The sequence below is a fragment of the Hoplias malabaricus genome, unplaced genomic scaffold (genome assembly GCF_029633855.1).
Source record: "Hoplias malabaricus isolate fHopMal1 unplaced genomic scaffold, fHopMal1.hap1 scaffold_93, whole genome shotgun sequence".
Lineage (NCBI taxonomy): Eukaryota > Metazoa > Chordata > Actinopteri > Characiformes > Erythrinidae > Hoplias > Hoplias malabaricus.
In genome coordinates this window covers 137710-159517 of record NW_027100904.1, presented here as the reverse complement: position 1 = coordinate 159517, position 21808 = coordinate 137710, and the positions used below count along the sequence as shown (strand labels likewise).

The window sequence follows — 21808 nt, the reverse complement described above, 5'->3', positions numbered from 1 at the left end:
TTTGTACCCCCGATGTGTCTGTGTGGTATTCCAGTGATGGGCAGAGTGTGTGTGGGGTGTGTGTACCCCCGATGTGTCTGTGTGGTATTCTAGCGATGGGGAGTGTGTGTGTGTGTGTGTGTGTGTGTGTGTGTGTGTGTGTGCGTGTGTGTACCCCCGATGTGTCTGTGTGGTATTCCAGCGATGGGCAGTGTGTGTGGTGAGTGCATCATGGTGGTCATCAGGGAAACATCCAGCTGCTCGAGGCCAGGTCCGAACATGGAGAACCGAGGTTCTGACCACGATACCAGGTTCTGCAGGAAATACGCCACAGAGTCTAGAGCCGGACGGGAGAGCTGGAACACGGTCCGACTGGCAGGAGAACAGCGAATATACCTGCAGCAGACACATGGGGAACGGCTCACACTGACCCCTAGTGAGGGTCACAGACTCTGAGGAGAACCTGATGATATCTCATAATAATAATACTACTAATAATAATAATAATAATTCATTCATTCATTAATTATCTGTAACCCTTATCCAGTTCAGGGTCGCGGTGGGTCCAGAGCCTACCTGGAATCATTGAGAGCAATGCGGGAATACACCCTGGAGGGGGCGCCAGTCCTTCACAGGGCAACACAGACACACACACATTCACTCACATGGACACTTTTGAGTCGCCAATCCACCTACCAACGTGTGTTTTTGGACTGTGGGAGGAAACCGGAGCACCCGGAGGAAACCCACGCAGACACAGAGAGAACACACCACACTCCTCACAGACAGTCACCCGGAGGAAACCCACGCGGACACGGGGAGATCACACCACACTCCTCACAGACAGTCACCCGGAGGAAACCCATGCAGACACAGAGAGAACACACCACACTCCTCACAGACAGTCACCCGGAGGAAACCCACGCAGACACAGAGAGAACACACCACACTCCTCACAGTCACCCGGAGGAAACCCACGCAGACACAGGGCGAACACACCACACTCCTCACAGACAGTCACCCAGAGGAAACCCACGCAGACACAGAGAGAACACACCACACTCCTCACAGACAGTCACCCGGAGGAAACCCACACAGACACAGAGAGAACACACCACACTTCTCACAGACAGTCACCCAGAGCGGGAATCGAACCCACAACCTCCAGGACCTACCTGCTGCGCCACTGTGCCACCCTTAATAATAATTATAATAATAATAAATCATCTCTCTCTCTGGTATACACTGTGTGCTACTCTCTGGGGTTAAAACGATGAACTGTTGCTTTAAAGCCCTGCGCTGTGTGTGAGACTCTCACTCCGCCATGAAGTCCAGTCCGTGTGGTTCTGCGGGGGTGGCGCTGAGGAACTCCCCACGGGGCAGTGACAGATGATCCACAGAACTCCAGAGGCTCACGTCTCGGAGAAAGAAGTACCTCCACAGCAGTGGCTCCTGGACCATCGCCCTCCAGAACCTGCTGCAGCCCCCCAGTCTGCACAGGTCCGCGGGGGCCAGGTAGGACAGGATCACCACCTGCAGGTCCACCTGAGGACACACACACAAGTGGTGGCGGTGGGGGGGCGTTAGAGTTAGGGGGTCAGAGAGAGTGGGAGTGGGGGCAGACAGAGAGAAAGAGAGAGAGAAAGGGCGGGTCGGTACCGGTAGATGGTCCAAAAGAGCCGCTCTGTCCTCCTCCTGCTCTTCATCCTGAGTCTGGGCTTCAGAGAGCAGCTTCTCCCTCACACTGCGGAGACTGCGCACTAACACACTCCGCATCTCTCTCTCTCTCTCCTTCACACACACACACACACTCTCTAAACTCAATATCTCATCTATAACTCAACAGTAACTCTGGTTTCAATCTTTCCCCGGAACTGTCAGAACTTCCACGTCTCCCATGACTGCTGACGTCACTGGCTGCGCTGTGGGAATTGTGGGAATTGTAGTTCTTCCCCTCTCGCTCTTATTTACATATTTATTGGTTTATTTTTGCTGTTGCTAATTTAAAGAAACTTAACATTCATTTCTTTAAGAAAGTACCCGGACAACCATTTAAACACATTTCTTTAAAAACCCTCCACAGAGTTATAGATATAACGTCAACGTCAGCGTAAACCTGTTAAACGACTTAAAATGTGAATTCACCAGTTTATAAAAGGTGTAATAATCTACTTCAGAGGAAATCAACCAGATTTTATATTTAAAAAAAGTCCCCATAATTGAGTGTAGAGGCCAGTACAGACTCACAGTGGACTCTTTCTGCCCGGAAGTGGTGGTGGGGAACGGAGCCAGAGGCTGCGTTGTGTTCTTAGCTGAACCTATGAGTACTTCTAGCACCTTTACACGTTTATTTTTTTACACAAAACATGGGAATTTCTAGAGCGGCACGGTGGCGCAGCAGGTAGTGTCGCAGTCACACAGCTCCAGGGGCCCCGCTGCCTGCCAGCTCCGGGTGACTGTCTGTGAGGAGTTGGTGTGTTCTCCCCGTGTCAGCGTGGGTTTCCTCCGGGTGCTCCGGTTTCCTCCCACAGTCCAAAACCACACGTTGCAGGTGGATTGGCGACTCGAAAGTGTCCGTAGGCGTGAGTGTGTGAGTCTGTGTTGCCCTGTGAAGGACTGGCGTCCCCTCCAGGGTGTATTCCCGCCTTGCGCCCAATGATTCCAGGTAGGCTCTGGACCCCCCGCGACCCTAAATTGGATAAGCGGTTACAGATAATGGATGGAACCTACGCTTACGTTTCGGCGCAGCTGCTCGAGCTGAGGGTGGGTACATGAGCTCTGCCTGACTACTGACGTGCAGACTGACCAATTAAATGTTTACAGAGAAGGTTATCGACCAATAACGGTAGCTCTACAGTCAGACCGTCCAATCAGAAGATTTTAGGCTACTTCACCACGCCCCCTTCTCACTCAAGCGAACCAATCGGAGTAGGCGAGGGCGGGACTAGTTTGTGAACGAATCTTCTCGAAGTTCTATGTAAGCGCTAGAAAAACAACATCCCGGACGTTTGTGAAATTCCGCCCGGACGTTTTTTAAAGTCTAAGACAGAGGACATGTCCGGGTCAAAGAGGACGTCTGGTCACCCGAGTTCAAGCTGAAAATGGAGGGTGGTCCGAAACAAATGGCTGTCAAGGGGTTTACTTTGGGAGAAGCCTGCCATTGGGCTGAAGTGTCCGGCCGAGTTGGGTTTCCTGAGGCGTTGGTACAGAGTTGACCCACAATACTGCATTTAAAGAGCAGAACACAGCAAACATGTTTATTTATTTATTTTTTAAACCAAATTTATTTTCAACGAAGACGTAAACAAAACCATGAAATACAGTTGAAAAGTAACACAAGCCAAAATCCTGTTTTTCTTTTTTTTTTTTTTTTTTTTTTTTTGTGTTCTATCAAAATATCAAAGTTCATGTCTGTGAACAGTACAGATCAAAGGATAAAGATGCAACATTTACTTCTGTGTGAGCGCAAAAAAAATGCATTTGACTGAATACAAATACTGTGTTTAAAATAAAATTAAAATGAAAGGAATATTGTGTGTCCTCAAAAACACTTCTGTATGTACAGCCCCTGCCCTAAAACCCTTCTCTGAACACAAGGAAATGCAATTAAAAACAAATAAATACAACTAAAATAAATAAAAATTGGAATTTTTTTTCTTTTAAACAAATAGTTATCTTTCTATTAATTTTTCTATCTTACATCAGAAAGGTTCCCCCGCGTCCGCAGAGCTCCAGCGAAACGTGTGGATCAGGAAGTGCCTCTTTCATAACGTTTCTGTTTGTTTGCACTAGGTGTAGAGCTGCGAGGGCAGTGGCTCTGCTCGGAGGAGTGTGTTTTGTGTCGTTTACTGCTGTTAATTAGTATTTATTGGAGGATGCTAAGGATTTCTTTAGCGTTTTCCGTGTTCCAGCCCTGTCCCTGCAGCGGTCCCTCACAGGCCAGGACGTATTTGTTCAGGATCTGAGCTCCGATGTCTCGGAAATGAAGCTGCTCCTCTTTAGGCTCCGCCCCATCCGAGCTGCCATCCTCGTACTTGACCGCCCAGAAACACATCTCTCCGATGTACATCATCGTCAGCAGGTGGGTGTCTGAGAAGATTCCTGACAGAGGGAGGAAATGAGAATGTTGGGATCTGCCAGGTCCTGGGGGCTTTAACGGAGAATGATTTGTGTATCCAGAGTGTGTGTGTGTGTGTGTGTGTGTGTGTGCTACATTTTAAAGTGTTTTCGTTTAGTGTTTAACTGTAATTCACAACTCAATCATTCTTCACAGAAACTGTGTGTCGTATTAAAATCACATTCATCATTTTATTAAAAGAACTTAAAAACACAGTGTCACTGCGCTCCGTCCCCGACTCTGACACTGCCTCCATCTGTAACTGGTCTAAACCCACACTCACACGGACTTTAGGACACAGTACTGTCCCCAAGAACAGAACAAACCCATCACAGTCTTCTGCAGCTTTTTCCTGATGGAGCTCAGAACCAACGCAGCGCCCAATAAACTCTTCACCTCTCACACTGCTCCAGTCTCAGGTTCTTTATTGTTCTATAAACGAGACTGTGATTGTGATACGACACACAGCTGCTGTAAAATAGAGCGAAGAATGGAAAAAAAGCTTAAAACATTAGCACACACTTTAGCGCAGAGTCGGAGGAACTGTTTTGGACGTGACGCTGGACGAACTGTGAATGTAGTCTAACATTAGAGAAATGATCTGGATTTTGGAAAATCACTGGTGAACAACAGTTCGACACCAGGGGGTGTTTCCTTGAGCGGGAATTAAGAGTTAACGGATGTTCTCACAGCACAGGCTGGACTCTGGATTTACGTTCCCTGGCAAAACTGGGAAATCAGGGAGAGCCTGTTCAGCGGAATATTTCTGTGACCATTTGAATCATTTTGTCGCTGCCACAGTGAGAGTTTCACCTTCTGAGAGGAAGCTGGCAGTCGTAGAGTCGTGGAAAACTACGCCGTCGTTGAGTTTGACGGAGCTGCGCACCTGCAGCATCTTCATTAGGTACCGCACGCCTTCCTGAACACACTGCGCACACACACACACACACACATAACTGAACGAATCATGGTCTAATTAACACAACGAGAGGATGAACAGTGAATAAGTGATGTTTACCTTGAGGAAGGTGGCTTTGTTCTGTTTGATCCACTGTTTCCTCTGGTGCAGAGTGTGACAGTACATATAGAGCAGAGCCCCCCGACGCCAGTATAAACACTCCAGCAGCTCCAGACCCAACACACACTGCACCTGGAACACACACAGCAGGCCGTCATTCACAGAACCGTCACAGGGAACCGGGACTGGCCCGTTTCTCACTCCCAGCCTCCGGCAGCTTTCTAAACAGGAATAAGAGCACCACAGCACCGTGTGTTAAACATTTCACCAAGAGCACGTCTCAAGCATCCCACTCTTTTACAACATGAAGATCTGTTAATGTGCACCTTCCACACGGAAAAGACCTGAAGTCTAAGGGTTAACTTCTTCTTCACCAGATTCTCACTGGGATTATCCATTCCACCTTAAACAGTTATATTCTCGCCCCTGTGCAGCTGGAGAGTCACAATCACTGCTGTAATGATGTAAAAGTATGAAAATCAACCTTCTATTTTAGAAAGCGCACAGTTTGACCGCCTCAGACACGTCCCCAAGCGCCCTGTGTCCATCTCGTGACCATAATTCACCCTCTGCCCCAAACCCGGAGGACGGGGAGTACCTCCTGGCCGGGGGCGAGGCGTCCCACTAAAACCTCAGGCTCCGTCAGGTCCTGCAGCAGCTGCTGGATTTTAAAGGGAGACGTGTCCTCTGGAAACTCCTGGTCGACAAGTCTGTTCTCCTCATAGAACGTGATGTCCAGGATTACCTGCGCAAACACAGCATTACACACACGTACACAGCTTTATACAGCGCTACACAAGTTTACACAGGAGCACACGGCATGAACAACATCAGAGACCGGAGCCCTGAAATCTCTCTGAGTACCTGAGTGTAATCCTGAAGCAGTCTGGCCACGGTGCTGCTCTCTCCGCCCGGCGTGTTATAGCTCTTCACTTTCTCTAATATAGACGACGCATTCTGTAAATAATCATCATCTAGAAAAGAAAACACACAACTCACTCAACGTGTGATTAGATCTGTTCACAGCGTTCGTGTTAACGTTCATCCAAAACGTTTAAATAATTAAATAAATTCTGCGGAACGAGGCCTGGCACCGTCCTGCTGAATACCCACGGATCAGGAGAAGACACCACAGACAAAAACAATTAGTCAACAGGGATTTCCACACATTCTCTCACAATAATATTCAAGGCAGTTTACATTACATTCCTTTTTAAATGCTAACTCTCACTTTAGATTCAGGCAGAAGTCAGTCAGTGTAAACACACAGAATGAACCCAGCTACAACAAACCAGAGGTGTTTTCAGACTTTATAAGGACTATGCTTTAATCACTAAATAATAAACACAATCCAATATATGACGTTAAATAGTTTTGCTGTGAATCCCTCTGCACGAGGCTAGCTCTGCTTTCAAATTCGTTTTAATTGTCCACATGAATATACAGTAAATTACTCATTGCATATGATAAGTGACTAAACAAGTTTATTAACGGTTGTTCGCGATAGTAGGAAATAAAGGCAGGTTTACTCCATGTAAACAAAGCTAGCTTAGCATAGATCAAGTTAGCATGCTCCGTAAACAGCGCATTTTACTGAATAAAGTCATTATTATTTCAAGTTCAGACACGTAAAGGGTGAATAAGTGTGTGTGTGTGAGAACTGGTGTGTGATAAATGCAGTGTGTGGGGGTGTTTTCATTCAGCATCGCCATTTATTTCCATGTAAACACAGATAGCCTAGCCTAGCCCAGTCCGTACACACAGAGCTCCGCTGCTATGCTAACTGTGCTATGTTGCTAAGCTAAGAGACAGAGCTCTTTTTACGAGGCAGAAATCAGGTTCTAATCCGACTTTTCCGTTCCACCTTAAAATACGCCACAGTTCAATTCAGACCCAGGTTTATACCAGGGGCGGAACACTGCTGCCCGAAGTGCTGCACCACTTTTAAGGTGGACCGGACAGTTCCGAATGATAGCCCTCCTGAGCTGAACCCAGCAGCGGCTGCACCGTTTTAAGGTGGAACGGAAAACTCCTACAGGAGCCGGCACCGCTCCACCGCGGGTTTATTCACTCCTCCGTGTACCGTGAGCCTCCGCGCGCAGGGCCGCACACCTGTCCGACAGGTGAGTGATCCTGCTCTCCAGCACGCGCAGCTCCGCCATCGCCGCACGCGCCCTCCCTCACCTGATCATTACGTGCTGTATACGGCTGCTCACGTGCTGCAGCATAAACCCGCCCCCACCTCCCGGTCCCGGATTAACCTCTTTCTTCTCGCTCTACTCAGAGCTACACATTCATTCATTCATGCAAGATGTTTGTCAAGTACAACTTCACCGTGGGCCCGGAACCTACCTGAAATCATTGGGCCTGAGGCAGGCAGGGCAACACACACTCACATGTTCACTCACACTCTCACCCATTCACTCACACTCTCACACAGTCACTCACTTGCTCCACTGTAGTCTAGTAGTTATAACTTTAAATATGTATTTTAAATAAATTATGAGGACATTATTTTTTATCATACCACTACAGGGCAGCATGGTGGCGCTCTCACACAGCTCCACAGTCCAGGGGGTGAGGGTTCAAGTCCAGACTAGGGTCACTGTCTGTGAGGAGTGTGTGGGTTTCCTCTGGGTGCTCCACTTTCCTCCCACAGTCCAAACACACACTGGAAGATAGACTGTGTGAGTGAATGAGTGTGTGTGTGTGAATGACTGGGTGAGTGTGTGTGTGTGACTGTGTGAGTATGGGAAACCGTCCACTGATGTGAGTGTGAGTGACTGGGTGAATTTATGAAACTGTGCACAGGTGTGTGTGTGTGTGTGTGTGTGACTGGGTGAGTGTGTGAATTTGTCCACAAGTGTGAGTGTGTGAGTGACAGGGTGAGTTTATGAAACTGTCCACAGGTGTGAGTGTGTGAGTGACTGGGTGAGTGTGTGAAACTGTCCACAGGTGTGTGTGTGTGTGTGAGTGACTGGGTGAGTGTGTGAAACTGTCCACAGGTGTGAGTGTTTGAGTGACTGGGTGAGTGTTTGAAACTGTCCACAGCTGTGTGTGTGACTGGGTGAGTGTGTGTGTGTGTGAGTGACTGGGTGAGTGTGTGAAACTGTCCACATGTGTGAGTGTGTGTGTGTTTGTGTGTGAGTGACTGGGTGGAAACTGTCCTGAGGTGTGAATGTATGAGTGACTGGGTGAGTGTGTGAAACTGTCCACAGGTGTGAGTGTATGAGTGACTGAGTGACTGGGTGGAAACTGTCCTGAGGTGTGAATGTGTGAGTGACTGGCTGAGTGTGTGAAACTGTCCACAGGTGTGTGTGAGTGACTGGATGAGTGTGTGAAACTGTCAAGAGGTGTGAATGTGTGAGTGATTGGGTGACTGTGTGAAACTGTCCACAGGTGTGTGTGAGTGTCTGAGTGACTTGGTGAAACTGTCCACATGTGTGAGTGTGTGTGTGTTTGTGTGTGAGTGACTGGGTGGAAACTGTCCTGAGGTGTGAATGTATGAGTGACTGGGTGAGTGTGTGAAACTGTCCACAGGTGTGAGTGTATGAGTGACTGAGTGACTGGGTGGAAACTGTCCTGAGGTGTGAATGTGTGAGTGACTGGCTGAGTGTGTGAAACTGTCCACAGGTGTGTGTGTGAGTGACTGTCTGAGTGTGTGAAACTGTCCACAGGTGTGTGTGAGTGACTGGATGAGTGTGTGAAACTGTCAAGAGGTGTGAATGTGTGAGTGATTGGGTGACTGTGTGAAACTGTCCACAGGTGTGTGTGAGTGTCTGAGTGACTTGGTGAAACTGTCCACAGATGTGAGTGTAGGAGTGACTGGGTGACTGTGTGAAACTGTCCACAGGTGTGAGTGTAGGAGTGACTGGGTGACTGTGTGAAACTGTCCACAGGTGTGTGTGAGTAACTGGGTGAGTGTGTGAAACTGTCCAGAGGTGTGAATGTGTGAGTGATTGGGTGACTGTGTGAAAATGTCCACAGGTGTGAGTGTATGAGTGACTGTGTGAAACTGTCCACAGGTGTGTGTGAGTGTTTGAGTGACTTGGTGAAACTGTCCACAGGTGTGTGTGTAGGAGTGATTGGGTGACTGTGTGAAACTGTCCACAGGTGTGAGTGTATGAGTGACTGGGTGACTGTGTGAAACTGTCCACAGGTGTGTGTGTAGGAGTGATTGGGTGACTGTGTGAAACTGTCCACAGGTGTTTGTGTGTGTGAGTGAGTGTGTGAAACTGTCCACAGGTGTGAGTGTGTGTGTGACTGAATGACTGTGTGAAACTGTCCACAGGTGTGTGTGTGTGTAGGAGTGACTGGGTGAGTATGTGAAACTGTGTGTGTGTGTGTGTGTGTGAGTGAGTGCCTGAATGACTGTATCAATCTGTCCACGGGTTTGAATGTGAGTGTGAGTGTGTGAAACTTTCCACATGTGTGACTGTGTGAAACTGTCCACAGGTGTGTGTGTGTGTGTGTGTGTGTGTGTGAGTGACTGGGTGGACCTGAGGTGTGAGTGTGCATGTGACTATGTGAGTATGTGTGTGACTGGGTGAGTGTGTGAATCTGTCCACAGGTATGAGTGTGTGTGAGACTGGGTGAGTGTGTGAAACTGTCCACAGGTGTGAGTGTGTGTGTGACTATGTGAGTGTGTGAGTGACTGGGTGAGTTTGTGAAACTGTCCACAGGTGTGTGTGTGTGTGTGTGTGTGTGTGTGTGTGGTAGTCACTGGGTGAGTATGTGCAACTGTCCACATGTGTGAATGTTTGTGTGTGTTTGTGTGTGAGTGACTGAGTGGAAACTGTCCCGAGGTGTGAATGTGTGAGTGATTGGGAGACTGTGTGAAACCTTCCACAGGTGTGTGTAAGTGTGAGAGTGTCTGAGTGACTTGTTGAAACTGTCCACAGATGTGTGTGTGTGTGTGTGAGTGACTGGGTGAAACTGCACAGGTGTGAGTGTGTGAGTGAATGGGTGAGCATGTGAAATTGTCTATAGGTGTGAGTGTGTGAGTGACTGGGTGAGTGTGTGAAACTGTCCACATGTGTGAGAGTGTGTGTGACTATGTGAGTATGTAAATCTGTCCAAAGGTATGAGTGTGTGTGTGTGACTATGTGAGTGTGTGAGTGACTGGGTGAGTGTGTGAAACTGTCCACAGGTGTGTGTGTGTGGGAGTGACTGTATTAAACTGTCCACAGGTTGGAGTGTGTGAGTGACTGAGTGAGTGTGTGAAACTTTCCACATGTGTGAATGTGTAAAACTGTCCACATTTGTGAGTGTGTGAGTGATTGTGTGACTGTGTGAAAGTGTCCACAGGTGTGAGTGTATGCGTGACTGGGTGAGTGTGTGTGTGACTGAATGACTGTGTGAAACTGTCCACAGGTGTGTGTGTGTGTGTCTGAGTGACTGTGTGAAACTGTCCACAGGTGTGAGTGTGTGTCTGAGTGACTGTGTGATACTGTCCACAGGTGTGAGTGTGTGTCTGAGTGACTGTGTGATACTGTCCACAGGTGTGTGTGTGTGTGTCTGAGTGACTGTGTGAAACTGTCCACAGGTGTGTGTGTGTGTGTGTGACTGAATGACTGTGTGAAACTGTCCACAGGTGTGAGTGTGTGTGTGTGACTGAATGACTGTGTGAAACTGTCCACAGGTGTGAGTGTGTGTCTGAGTGACTGTGTGATACTGTCCACAGGTGTGTGTGTGTGTGTCTGAGTGACTGTGTGATACTGTCCACAGGTGTGAGTGTGTGTCTGAGTGACTGTGTGATACTGTCCACAGGTGTGAGTGTGTGTCTGAGTGACTGTGTGATACTGTCCACAGGTGTGTGTGTGTGTGTCTGAGTGACTGTGTGAAACTGTCCACAGGTGTGTGTGTGTGTGTGTGACTGAATGACTGTGTGAAACTGTCCACAGGTGTGAGTGTGTGTCTGAGTGACTGTGTGATACTGTCCACAGGTGTGTGTGTGTGTGTGTGTGTGACTGAATGACTGTGTGAAACTGTCCACAGGTGTGTGTGTGTGTCTGAGTGACTGTGTGAAACTGTCCACAGGTGTGAGTGTGTGTGATGCTCTGTGATGGTACTTACTGCATTGTACTCAATGATTCTGTGTGGCCTTGTGGCCCACTGACACCCTGAAGTGAATAAGTGGTTACAGACAATGAATGAATGAACCATAACTGAGACGAGTATAGCCCAGACCACTGCAGTCTATAATTTGCCCCGTTCCTCAAGGTCCAATTTAGTGCCGCCCGCTTCAGTCTGTATTTAATCGTCTCCACAACAAGCCCTATGTAGCTCCGCCCACATCAGTCTGTATTTAACCATCTCCACAAAAAGCCACAAAGTTTAGCCCCGCCCCTATCTTTCTGTAACACAATTGGCCTACACAAACAAGCCCCCTGTGGCCCCGCCCACTACTACCTTCAATTGGTCAGTTGTGCAACAACCCCCCCTGTGTAACCCCGCCTCCTCATGTCGTCACCGCCCCTCTCTCTGATATCTGACGTTGCCTGTCTCTCTCTCTCTCTCCTGTCTGTCTCCCTGTTGTTGATATGGCGCCTCTCTCAGCGTTGATTCGACTCAGCCTCCGGCGCCTCCCCAAGGTCAGTCTCTCATCCTCTGCCTCTAAATACACAACACTCACAGCTCTTAAGGTGGCTTCGTACTTCTCATCTCCAGTTCGCCTCAAACGCTGCAGCAGTTACTCGCCCCCTTTCCTCTGTTTCCCTTCACAGAGTCTGGTGAAGTTGCCTTCCTATTCAAATGTACCAGTCCACCTTAACTGCCGCGTTTCTATGTGTTCAGATTAGCGCCCCGGGTTGACACCTATATGGAGCTGTCAGTTCCACCTTAAACGATGTCGCCATAAATGGTGCAGCAGTCTGCAGGTTTCTCATCCCGGCGAGGCTTCATTTGTTCTGTTAGAATGCTCCAGTCCACCTTAATTCGTGTAGAAACTGATGCAGTTTTTAAGATGGACTGTCAGGCTCTTGTGATGGATTTCAACGGAACAGGCTCTTATTTCCACCTTAAATTATGACACTTTAAAATGTGCAGAAGTTAGTGTGCTCAGTGTTTCTTTACATATAAACATCAACGTGGCAAGAGTTAGTCTCCCTTTAAGACTCACCCGTTCCACCTTAAATTGTGCAGAAATGTCAGTGCCGTTTAAGGTGGAAAAGAAAGTTCCTGTGATGGAATTTCAGTGAACAGTAGTTAAAGACAGCATCGTCTTTTATGTGTTTTTCCCCTCAACTGAAACACGATGGAATTATTAAGGAATTTCACAGAGTGAGCGTTTAGTGAAAGAGTAAACACAAGAGTAAACAGCAGCAGCTGTGGTGAACTGTGTGACCTTGGCTGAGGTGCTGAGAGACTGTGATTGTTGTGTAACTGAGTTGTTTGGTTTATTGTCTTTATCCTGAAGGTTTAGGGCACCTTTAAAGTCCTTTATAAGTCTTTTATAAAACCCAGGGCTGTGTTTTAACTTTCACAGCTCTGCACCTCTGATAAGAGACAAACAGGAGGGGGTTTCAGCTCAGGACACTTTCACAAAAGGTGATTACAGTCGCTTCCAGTGTTAAATTCAGAGTAAACTCAGTGTAAAAAAGTCTGCACAGGTACAGTTTGTTTTTCTATATTTTGAAAAGTAGTAAATTAGTTTCCACTTCTTAAATATGACGTGACTCCGAGACACTCACGACACAACTTTATATACGTCACACATTTTAGGAGCTGTTACATCACAGATCAGCCATATTCCTCTCTTCTCCACAGTGGAACATAGTTCTGATTCTAAACGAAACCCCACAGCAGTGTTCTCCCCCTGTGTAAACAGCCCCTGTTCAGAACGCTCCTGTTCCTTTAAATGATAATGAGCCGCTCGCTGTTCACCCCGACCCCGAGCGCACAGCAGTGAGGAGCGAGGAGCAGAAGCTCTGGTTTTTAGCCGTTTTCACTCTGTTCTCTTTCTTCTCCGTTTTTACTCAGTGCTCTTATTTCTCCGCGCTCGTTGTGTCTGTTTTGCTGAGTTTAACCTCGTCTTTGTGCTCTCACGTAAACACGGGTCCAGCGCTGTGATTGGACAGACTCAGACGAGGGGGCGGGGCCATTCTAAAGTCTCTGCACTTGACGTCAGAAGCGGAGCAGAATCAGAGCGACTCGTTTTATCCCGTGTTTCTGACTCAGGTGACGCACAGAGAACTGACTGGGGTCTTGTTTCACAGTGTGTGGGTTGGTGGGCAGTGAGGACAGAATAAATGCACGCTCAGGATTTTACTCCTGTATTCTCATACTTCAGAAGCCTGGCCTTGTTGCGGTTTCCATGTATGGCTTTGGTTCTCTGTGTTTACAGACAACAGAGCGACACAGAGTCAGAACAGGAGCATGTTACTGCTTCCTTTAACAGGACAATTCCATCTATTTCCATAGAATTCTGCTCAACTAACTAACTGTCTGTTTGTCTGTCTCTTTCTCTGTCTGTCTGTCTGTCTCTTTCTCTGTCTGTCTGTCTGTCTCTTTCTCTGTCTGTCTGTCTGTCTCTTTCTCTGTCTGTCTGTCTGTCTCTTTCTCTCTCTCTCTCTCTCTCTCTTGCTCTCTGAGAGACAGAGATAGAGTTGGAGGAGGTTAAACACAGTGAGTTAAATATTATCCTCAAGGTCAACAGCTCTGGATCTTTTCCGCTTTTCCATAAGACTCTGATATTCACCGCCCTTTCATCAGTGCTATGTCCTGTCTCTGTCTCTGTCTCTGTCTTGTCTCCGTCACAGTGTGCCTGTCTGCGTCCCGTCTCTGTCTCAGCATCTGTCTGTCTGTCTGCGTCCCGTCTCTGTCTCAGCATCTGTCTGTCTGTCTCTGTCCCGTGTCCGTCTCAGCGCCTGTCTCTGTCCCGTGTCCGTCTCAGCGCCTGTCTCTGTCCCGTGTCCGTCTCAGCGCCTGTCTCTGTCCCGTGTCCGTCTCAGCGCCTGTCTCTGTCCCGTGTCCGTCTCAGCGTCTGTCTCAGTCCCGTCTCCGTCTCAGCGTCTGTCTGTCTCAGTCCCGTCTCCGTCTCAGCGTCTGTCTGTCTCTGTTCTGTCTCCGTCTCAGCCTCAGTGTCTGTCTGTCTCTGTTCTGTCTCCGTCTCCATGTCTGTCTGTCTCTGGCCCGTCTCAGTTTTTGTCTGTCTCTGTCCCATCTTCGTCTCAGCGTCTGTCTGTGTGGTTTTGTGTGGTGGTTGTGGTGTTTGTGTGGTGAGGTAATTGTGGGGATATTATGGTGGTGGTGTTGTGTGTGTGTGTGTGTGTGTGGTAAATATGGTGTGGTGATTGTGGTGTTGCGTAATGGTGGTGTGTAGTGGTTGTGATGTTGTGATTGTGTGGTTGTGGTGTTAACCCTGAGATGTTTGTGTTTATTTTCCTCAGGTGTGCGGTTGTTATTTCTCCACCGCCGCTCGAAGGCCGTCTCAGTTTTACTCCAACTCCACAGACGCAGTGAGGGATGTTCCTGATGGAGCCACCATCCTGGTCGGAGGTAACACTAACATTAATAATAATAATAATAATAATAATAATAATAATAATAAAGTCAATACAAACCCCATTTTTCAAAAAAAAAAAAACCATTGGGGCATTTTGTAAAATGCAGTAAAATCAGTGATGTATTCGTTCTCATTGAGGTTTAAAGTTTAAATATAAACATCACAAAGTAAATATTTCCTGTGTTTTCACTGAACTGAAATATATTTTATAAAAATAAACACATTTAGGATTTACACCCGAGCCTCGCTCCAGAGAAACTGAGACGGGGTCGGAATAAGAGTTTATAGGTGAGGTGTTCTCAGGTGAGTGGATCAGGTAAAAGCCCCTCCCCCACCCCCCGCAGCAGAGACGGGGCTTGACTAAACACTTCAGCCGACGTTTGGCGCCATGACATAGAGTACTGTGTGTGTGTAGACACCACTCTTAAAGTGCGTGGCCTTTGAGCCCTCAGACAGCTCTGCAAGAGAAACACTCTCTTCTGTCGTGATGAATACAACCACGGGGCTCAGGGGCAGTTTGGAAAACCCTGTCACACAACACAGCTCCTTACTGCACCAGGAAATGATCCTGAAACTATTACAGAGGGAGGCAGACACACACTAGTCCTATACAGAACCTTTAATGCGCTCTCAGAGAGTCTGAGACTGTAGAACTGCACTTTCTGCGCTCCCCTGTCCACACCAGCACCTCTCTGATGCCACCCAGAAGGAGGGGCCTGTCAGAGAAGTGGGCGGGGCCAGGGCTGTGTCTGATGTGCTGATTGGTGTCTGACCGCTGTTGATGTGGTTGCTGCAGGTTTCGGTTTGTGTGGGATTCCGGAAAATCTGATCAAGAGTTTACTGAGCACCGGAGTGAAGAGTCTGACCGCAGTCAGCAACAATGCAGGGTACAACACACACACACACACACATGCACAAATAGTACACTAACCACACGTGCGCACACGCAGAAATAGTACACTAACCCCACACGCACAAATAGTACACTAACCCCACACGCACAAATAGTACACTAACCCCACACGTACAAATAGTACACTAACCCCCCACGCACAAATAGTACACTAACCCCCCACGCACAAATAGTACACTAACCACACGCACACACAAATAGTACACTAACCACACGCACACACAAATAGTACACTAACCACACGCACACACAAATAGTACACTAACCACATGTGCGCACACGCACAAATAGTACACTAACCACACTTGCGCACACACACAAATAGTACACTAACCGCGCACACACACACATAGTACACTAACCACACGCACACACAAATAGTACACTAACCACACGCACACACAAATAGTACACTAACCACATGTGCGCACACGCACAAATAGTACACTAACCACACGTGCGCACACGCACAAATAGTACACTAACCCCACACGCACAAATAGTACACTAACCCCACACACACACAAATAGTACACTAACCACACACACACAAATAGTACACTAACCACACACACACAGAAATAGTACACTAACCACACACAAATAGTACACTAACCCCACACACACAAATAGTACACTAACCACGCGCACACACGCACAAATCGTACACTAACCTCACACGCACAAATAGTACACTAACCACACAGGCACCAATAGTACACTAAACACACGCACACACACCAATAGTACACTAACCACACATGCGCACACACACAAATAGTACACTAAACACACATACGCGTGCACACACACACCAATAGTACACTAACCACACACACACCAATAGTACACTAACCACACACGCGCACACACACAAATAGTACACTAAACACACACACGCGCACACACAAATAGTACACTAAACACACATACGCGTGCACACACACACACCAATAGTACACTAACCACACACACACACCAATAGTACACTAACCACACACGCGCACACACACAAATAGTACACTAAACACACACACGCGCACACACACAAATAGTACACTAAACACACATACGCGTGCACACACACACCAATAGTACACTAACCACAAACACACCAATAGTACACTAACCACACACACCAATAGTACACTAAACACACACACACCAATAGTACACTAACCACACACACGCACACACACAAATAGTACACTAAACACACACACAAATAGTACACTAAACACACACACGCGTGCACACACACACCAATAGTACACTAAACACACGCGCACACACACCAATAGTACACTAAACACACGCGCACACACACCAATAGTACACTAAACACACGCGCACACACACCAATAGTACACTAAACACACGCGCACACACACCAATAGTACACTAAACACACGCGCACACACACCAATAGCACACTAAACACACGCGCACACACACCAATAGCACACTAAACACACGCGCACACACACCAATAGCACACTAAACACACGCGCACACACACCAATAGCACACTAAACACACGCGCACACACACCAATAGCACACTAAACACACGCGCACACACACCAATAGCACACTAAACACACGCGCACACACACCAATAGCACACTAAACACACGCGCACACACACCAATAGCACACTAAACACACGCGCACACACACCAATAGCACACTAAACACACACACGCACAAATAGTACACTAACCACACACGCGCACACACACAAATAGTACACTAAACACACACGCGTGCACACACACACACAAATAGTACACTAACCCCACACAAATAGTACACTAACCACACGCGCGCACACACAAATAGTACACTAAACACAAACACGCGTGCGCACACACACACACAAATAGTACACTAAACACAAACACGCGTGCGCACACACACAAATAGTACACTAACCACACACGTACACACACACACACACACACACACACACACACACACACACAAATAGTACACTAACCACACACAAATAGTACACTAAACACACACATGCACTCACACAGTACACTAAACACACAAGCAAACACGCACACACGAATAGTACACTAAACACACATGCACACGTGCGTGCGCGCACACACATACTACACTAAACACACACGCATGCACGCACACACAAATAGTACACTAAGCACACACACACAAATAGTACACTAACCACACACACACACACAAATGGTACACTAAACACACACGTGCACACACAAAAATAGTACACTAACCACACACACGTGCGCACGCACACACACAAATGGTACACTAAACACACACACACACACACACACAAATAGTACACTAACCACACACACGTGCGCACGCGCACACACAAATAGTACACTAAACACACACACACACACACAAATAGTACACTAACCACACACATGTGCACGCGCGCACACAAATAGTACACTAAACACACACACTAGTACACTAACCACACACACGTGCGCGCACACAAATAGTACACTAAACACACACACACACAAATGGTACACTAACCACACACACGTGCGCATGCACACACAAATAGCATACTAAACACACACACACACAAATAGTACACTAACCACACACACACAAATAGTACACTAAACACACACACACACAAATGGTACACTAACCACACACACGTGCGCCTGCACACACAAATAGTACACTAAACACACACACACACACACAAATAGTACACTAACCACACACATGTGCGCGCGCGCACACACAAATAGTACACTAAACACACACACACACACACAACTAGTACACTAACCACACACACACAACTAGTACACTAACCACACACACACAACTAGTACACTAACCACACACACGTGCGCGCGCACACACAAATGGTACACTAACCACACACATGTGCGCGTGCACACACAAATAGTATACTAAACACACACACACACAAATAGTACACTAACCAAACACACACACACACACAAATAGTACACTAAACACACACACACACAAATGGTACACTAACCACACACACGTGCGCCTGCACACACAAATAGTATACTAAACACACACACACACACACAAATGGTACACTAACCACACACACGTGCGCCTGCACACACAAATAGTATACTAAACACACACACACACACAAATAGTACACTAACCACACACACACACAAATAGTACACTAAACACACACACACACACACACACACACAAATGGTACACTAACCACACACACGTGCGCGTGCACACACAAATAGTACACTAAACACACACACACACACACACACACACAACTAGTACACTAAACACACACGCACACACAAATAGTACACTAAACACACACACACACACACACACACACACACACAACTAGTACACTAACCACACACACGTGCGCGCGCGCACACAAATAGTACACTAAACACACACACACACACACACACACAAATAGTACACTAACCACACACACACAAATAGTACACTAAACACACACACACACACACAAATGGTACACTAACCACACACATGTGCGCCTGCACACACAAATAGTACACTAAACACACACACACACACACACACACACAAATAGTACACTAACCACACACACGTGCGCGTGCACACACAAATAGTATACTAAACACACACACACACACAAATAGTACACTAACCAAACACACACACACACACACACAATTAGTACACTAAACACACACACACACACACAAATGGTACACTAACCACACACACGTTCGCCTGCACACACAAATAGTATACTAAGCACACACACACACAAATAGTACACTAACCACACACACACACAAATAGTACACTAAACACACACACACACACACACACACACACACACACAAATGGTACACTAACCACACACACATGCGCGCGCACACACAAATAGTACACTAAACACACACACACACACACACACACACAACTAGTACACTAAACACACACACACACACACACACACAACTAGTACACTAAACACACACACGTGCGCGCGCGCACACAAATAGTACACTAAACACACACACACACACACACACAAATGGTACACTAACCACACAAACGTGCGCGTGCACACACAAATAGCATACTAAACACACACACACACAAATAGTACACTAACCACACACACACAAATATTACACTAAACACACACACACACACACACACACACAAATGGTACACTAACCACACACACGTGCGCCTGCACACACAAATAGTACACTAAACACACACACACACAAATAGTACACTAACCACACACACGTGCGCGCGCGCACACAAATAGTACACTAAACACACACACACACACACAACTAGTACACTAACCACACACACGTGCGCGCGCACACACAAATAGTACACTAAACACACACACACACTAGTACACTAACCACACACACACAACTAGTACACTAACCACACACACGTGCGCGCGCGCACACAAATAGTACACTAAACACACACACACACACACACAACTAGTACACTAACCACACACACGTGCGCGCGCGCACACAAATAGTACACTAAACACACACACACACACACACAAATGGTACACTAACCACACACACGTGCGCGTGCACACACAAATAGTACACTAAACACACACACACACAAATAGTACACTAAACACACACACACACACACACACACAACTAGTACACTAAACACACACGCACACACATATAGTACACTAAACACACACACACACACACACACACACAACTAGTACACTAACCACACACACGTGCGCGCGCGCACACAAATAGTACACTAAACACACACACACACACACACACAAATGGTACACTAACCACACAAACGTGCGCGTGCACACACAAATAGCATACTAAACACACACACACACACAAATAGTACACTAACCACACACACACAAATAGTACACTAAACACACACACACTCACACACACACACAAATGGTACACTAACCACACACATGTGCGCCTGCACACACAAATAGTACACTAAACACACACACACACACACACACACACACACACACACACAAATAGTACACTAACCACACACACGTGTGCGTGCACACACAAATAGTATACTAAACACACACACACACACAAATAGTACACTAACCAAACACACACACACACACAAATAGTACATTAAACACACACACACACACAAATGGTACACTAACCACACACACGTTCGCCTGCACACACAAATAGTATACTAAGCACACACACACACAAATAGTACACTAACCACACACACACACAAATAGTACACTAAACACACACACACACACACACACAAATGGTACACTAACCACACACACATGCGCGTGCACACACAAATAGTACACTAAACACACACACACAACTAGTACACTAAACACACACACACACACACACACACAACTAGTACACTAAACACACACACGTGCGCGCGCGCACACAAATAGTACACTAAACACACACACACACACACACACAAATGGTACACTAACCACACAAACGTGCGCGTGCACACACAAATAGCATACTAAACACACACACACACAAATAGTACACTAACCACACACACACAAATAGTACACTAAACACACACATACACAAATGGTACACTAACCACACACACGTGCGCCTGCACACACAAATAGTACACTAAACACACACACACACACAAATAGTACACTAACCACACACACGTGCGCGCGCGCACACAAATAGTACACTAAACACACACACACACAAATGGTACACTAACCACACACACGTGCGCCTGCACACACAAATAGTACACTAAACACACACACACACACACACAAATAGTACACTAACCACACACATGTGCGCGCGCGCACACACAAATAGTACACTAAACACACACACACACACACAACTAGTACACTAACCACACACACACAACTAGTACACTAACCACACACACACAACTAGTACACTAACCACACACACGTGCGCGCGCACACACAAATGGTACACTAACCACACACATGTGCGCGTGCACACACAAATAGTATACTAAACACACACACACACAAATAGTACACTAACCAAACACACACACACACACAAATAGTACACTAAACACACACACACACACAAATGGTACACTAACCACACACACGTGCGCCTGTACACACAAATAGTATACTAAACACACACACACACACACAAATGGTACACTAACCACACACACGTGCGCCTGCACACACAAATAGTATACTAAACACACA

General features: G+C 46.9%; 3 protein-coding genes across 4 annotated transcripts in view; 1 reads left to right on the top strand and 2 right to left on the bottom strand.

Annotated features, from left to right (window-relative positions):
• Window positions 1-154: 154 nt before the first annotated feature.
• Window positions 155-2171, bottom strand: fbxo4 (F-box protein 4; the record flags this gene model as incomplete). The annotated part of the gene is made up of 3 exons (XM_066658846.1): window positions 1639-2171; window positions 1298-1524; window positions 155-375 (listed from the first exon to the last, which is right to left on the bottom strand). Coding segments are annotated over exons 1-3 (565 nt in total), but the record flags the coding sequence as incomplete, so codon positions are not given.
• Window positions 2172-3233: 1062 nt separating this feature from the next.
• On the bottom strand, window positions 3234-7491 carry rimoc1 (rab7a interacting mon1-ccz1 complex subunit 1). Of its 2 annotated transcripts, none has more exons than XM_066658851.1 (6): window positions 7467-7491; window positions 5979-6088; window positions 5713-5859; window positions 5115-5246; window positions 4910-5024; window positions 3234-4080 (listed from the first exon to the last, which is right to left on the bottom strand). In XM_066658851.1, the coding sequence occupies exons 1-6, from the start codon at window positions 7474-7476 to the stop codon at window positions 3845-3847; spliced, it is 750 nt and encodes a 249-aa protein (XP_066514948.1). In that variant the 5' UTR covers window positions 7477-7491; the 3' UTR covers window positions 3234-3844. The 2 variants fall into 2 exon arrangements, with proteins under 2 accessions (XP_066514948.1, XP_066514947.1); XM_066658850.1 differs by lacking the exon at window positions 7467-7491 and adding an exon at window positions 7198-7331.
• A 4081-nt stretch (window positions 7492-11572) lies between these two features.
• oxct1a (3-oxoacid CoA transferase 1a) overlaps window positions 11573-21808 on the top strand; it is a 39700-nt gene continuing 29464 nt past the window's right edge. The window contains exons 1-3 of the mRNA XM_066658844.1: window positions 11573-11707; window positions 14504-14612; window positions 15416-15506. Coding sequence (XP_066514941.1) covers window positions 11657-11707; window positions 14504-14612; window positions 15416-15506 — 251 coding nt within the window. The 5' untranslated portion in view covers window positions 11573-11656. The remainder of the gene's footprint in view (window positions 11708-14503; window positions 14613-15415; window positions 15507-21808) is intronic.

Bases quoted from the DNA above. Each gene is read 5' to 3' on its own strand.
- rimoc1 (XM_066658850.1), bottom strand. From the start codon at position 7,276: ATGGCGGAGCTGCGCGTGCTGGAGAGCAGGATCACTCACCTGTCGGAC. The intron at 6,089-7,197 runs GTACACGGAGGA...TTTCTTTTCTAG, and splicing joins CCTGCGCGCGGAGGCTCACG to ATGATGATTATTTACAGAAT. The intron at 5,247-5,712 runs GTACTCCCCGTC...TGTGTGTTCCAG, and splicing joins GCCTCGCCCCCGGCCAGGAG to GTGCAGTGTGTGTTGGGTCT.